Source organism: Tinamus guttatus, unplaced genomic scaffold (genome assembly GCF_059628265.1).
Source record: "Tinamus guttatus ecotype Peru unplaced genomic scaffold, ASM5962826v1 Tinamus_guttatus_pri_ptg000618c, whole genome shotgun sequence".
NCBI classification, from domain to species: Eukaryota; Metazoa; Chordata; class Aves; order Tinamiformes; family Tinamidae; genus Tinamus; species Tinamus guttatus.
Window position 1 is genome coordinate 624,153 of NW_028289152.1, and position 3,672 is coordinate 627,824.

The 3,672-nt window shown below is 44.1% G+C and overlaps 1 protein-coding gene across 1 annotated transcript; it reads left to right on the forward strand.

Moving 5' to 3' along the window:
* Positions 1–2,471: 2,471 nt before the first annotated feature.
* LOC148592331 (olfactory receptor 6M1-like) lies at positions 2,472–3,422 on the forward strand. Its single transcript, XM_088535168.1, has one exon. It carries the CDS (start codon positions 2,472–2,474, stop codon positions 3,420–3,422), a length of 951 nt encoding a protein of 316 aa, XP_088391294.1.
* Positions 3,423–3,672: the final 250 nt, after the last annotated feature.

Below are 3,672 nucleotides of genomic sequence, written 5' to 3' on the forward strand. Positions count from 1 at the left end.
CTGCCACCTCTGATATGATAAAATTAACAGGATCATCCAGACCAAAACTAAGAGAACCATTCAGACCATGACATCCTAACACGGATACAAAATGATTGTTGGACGTCATGTCAAATCCCTTCTTCAAGTAAACAGAAAATGACTTACAGTGCTTGATCTCCTCCACAAATCTAGTCTTTGCATCATGTAAGACACATAGGTCCAGCAGGCAGGAAAGCCAGATGGGTAGGATGTAACCTTGGTCACTCCACGCTGCCTGTTCTTCCTTTATTTGCCCAGAAATATCTTCCAGGAGGACTCCAAGAATTTCCTAGGCACCACACTGAGCTTAATTGAGCTTTAGTTCGCACATCATCCTTATAGTCATTTTTGACGGTGAGTGCAAATTTTGCTTTCCTCCCATCATCTCAGTTCTCCTCTAATCTCCAAGCATTATAAAGACAATAGACATAGATGACAGATGCCTTGAAAGGATGTTGGACACGTCTCTTAGCACCTTCTGATGTAGTGTTTTTAGCCTCCTCTTTACCGCACTAAAAAAGATCTGATGCCCCAATATTGCCTCAATGGAGTTTTGCAGTCGGCACGTTACCATTTCCTGCTGGATTCTCCAAAGTTTCCCTCATCCTTCCTGGTCTGGAAGCCCATAACTGGGATCAGTATTCAAAATGGGGCCTTGCCATCTGTGAGTCTGAGGCAGTAGCAACTCCCCTTGACGTGCTGGCCACTGCCTTTCTCCAGGCCTCTGTCTGGAATAGGACCCCTCAGAGGGAAAAGATGAGCACATTGCCAAGTAAGTGTCCCAGGATGCACTCCAGTTGTATTGGCTGTTGTCACATAGGAGAGTTCTGTGAGACCTCCCCAACAAATTCACACTCTCAAATGTCCCTAGAGGCTGTCATACAGCAAGCTGGGACATACAGCCTCAGCCTTAACAGCATCAAACCAGAGACTTTTTCCTATTGATGAGGGAAGCACAACAAAGATACATACAAAAAAAAAATATGTTGTTTGTGTCCAAGAGCACAGGAGGACTGCCCAGGAGACCACCATATGCCATTAAGGATATCTGCTTCTAGTGTTAATCGGAGTGAATGTGAAAAGCGTCAACATACAAGTCCTCAGCTAGCCGCATTCTAGCCTCAAATAGATAGACCATATCTTGGAAAAGCCCATGATGGGATCCTTCCATATTAGCTCCATTAGGTGAGATGATTCTCCTCATTACTATGGTGTCTCTGAAAGACAAGACCCTTGAAGTGATCGTTTTTTCATCAGAAATACTGGGCAATGCTGTTGTTCTCTACAAAGAAGAAAAGTTTTCTACTTTTGCAAACTTCAGGTGAGACTTGTCTGCCTGAATCCCCTGAGTCAGAAATTGCCAGCTTTCAAGGTTCAAATGTTTCTAAGGGAGCCAATTATCATCTCTATGTCATTTCTAAGACTGTCTATCAGGTATAATTGGCTCACTCTGAAATGTGCTGTCTTCACTAAAAATAAATAATTCATTAAAAAAGAAAATAAAAACACACGTAAGAAGAAGACTTCCGCCTTCCTCCTGAACTTTATCTTCTGGACAACATGCTTTGGGTGGTTTCAAAGTTATAAACTGCTTCAGTTTTCTCAAGATGACTAGGTTCTCTCCCGTAGGTTTTAGCAGCTAGAGCTTGCACAAACTACAGAATGTGTGTTTCAGTTCTCATGCTATGGTGTTCAGATTATCAGAGCCCACATATAACAGCTCTGCTTATACCATCAGCAGGGGTGAAAAATGTTTTTTACTCTAATACTCTGAGTCTTGTGGCTTACTATATCATGGGATTGCTCCTTTCTATTTGTCCTTCTCTGGGCCATGCTGTAACTCTGTTAGAAAGTGAGTTCCTCTGCTGTTACAAAATAAACTGGGAATGTAGGATGCATCCAATTCTATTCTGTATCTCTCCACAATTTGCTGGAACAGAAGAATGCTGCAACTCCACAGGTTCCTGAAACTGCAGAGCTCTTTGGGAGCTTGGACACAGATAGCTTCAGCAAGTTATCAAATGTAAATATATGGGGTGTTCTTTGTGCAGAAGGTAAGTGCAAAAGCACAAGCATAAGAGGAGAATATTTTCCTTGCAGCTGTTTTTCCTGCTTTGTGCATGCATGACCTGCAAATAGGGAAGTTGGAAATGTAGCATGAAAAGAATGCATTGCATATTGTGATTTGATGGCAATTTTGACTGGGTGTTACAGAGGTGGAAGGACCTTGGCAGCAAAGACCTGCATCTTACATTTATCCATCTCTCCTCCCCCGCCTTTTTTTTTTTTTGAAGGAAAGAACAACAACAAATATTTGAGGAATGGGGAGGAATGGAGAAATGGAGATATAAGTAGTGAGGAAAGATTTCTTTTTGAATGAATGAATGAATTGAATATTCAAAGAAACTGTGTTGCTCTCTTCCTCTCACCATGACAGAAAGCACATTTGGATGGGGAGTATCACGCCTGTGACTGAGTTTGTTCTCGTGGGATTTCCAAACCGCTATGAAGTGGAGATCATCTTCTTTGTGGTGTTCCTGCTCGTTTATTTAGTGACTGTCTTGGGAAATGCTCTTGTCATTGTACTGGTCTATACAGACTGCCATCTCCATTCTCCCATGTATTACTTCCTCAGCAATTTGTCCTTCATTGAGATGTCCATGACTTCCTCTGTTGTTCCAAAAATGCTGGCAAACTTCCTGTCAGAGAAGAAGACCATCTCCTTTGCTGGCTGCTTTAGCCTTCTCTACTTATATTTCTCCCTGGCTGCAACAGAGTTCATCCTCTTAGCCATCATGTCCTATGACCGCTACGTGGCAATATGCCACCCCCTGAGATATCCCACCATCATGACGGAAAGGATGTGTGGCCAGCTTCTCCTGGGTGTGTGGGTGGGTGGCGTGGTCTTGATCTTGCCATTAGCAGTCCTGAAAGCCAAGCTGCCATACTGTGGTCCCAATGTCATTGACCACTACTTCTGTGACAGTGCACCTCTCCTGCACCTCGCTTGCGCGGACATCTGGGTTGCTGAGCTGAGGGGTTTTGTGGTGTCCATTCTCCTGCTCCTCGGCTCCTTGGCACTGACTGTGTTCTCCTACACCTGGATCATTTTGACCATAGTCCGTATCCCATCTGCCCAGGGCAGGCAGAAAACCTTTGCCACTTGTGCTTCTCATTTCACTGTTGTTTCCCTGGGTTTTGGCATCTCCATCTTCATCTGTGTCAGGCCTTCCCACGTGAACCCTGGACACCTCAACAAAATCCTCTCTGTTCTCTCCAGCATTGTGACTCCTCTTTTAAATCCCTTCACATTCAGCCTAAGGAATCAGCAAATGAAAGAAGCCTGGAAAAATGCTTGGCACTATTGCCTGGGAATGGCTGAGGAGGCCAGAAAGCCATGAGAATCATTGTGGCTTGTAGGAAGTCAGTCCTTGACAAATCTCAACAGGATCTCAGCATTCATGGTGTCTTCCGTCAGAATGTGGCCTGTTACAGCCAATGTTGAGGAATAGCACGTCTCAAAGGTCAGCTTCACGGCAGCACTGTTGTGTCAGGCCCCACCAATATTCTCCTGCACTTTAGGCAGTGATGGATGTCTGTGTGGTGCTATTTGGTTGTTGGGCACAAAACAGTCTCCTAATCAGAACAAAA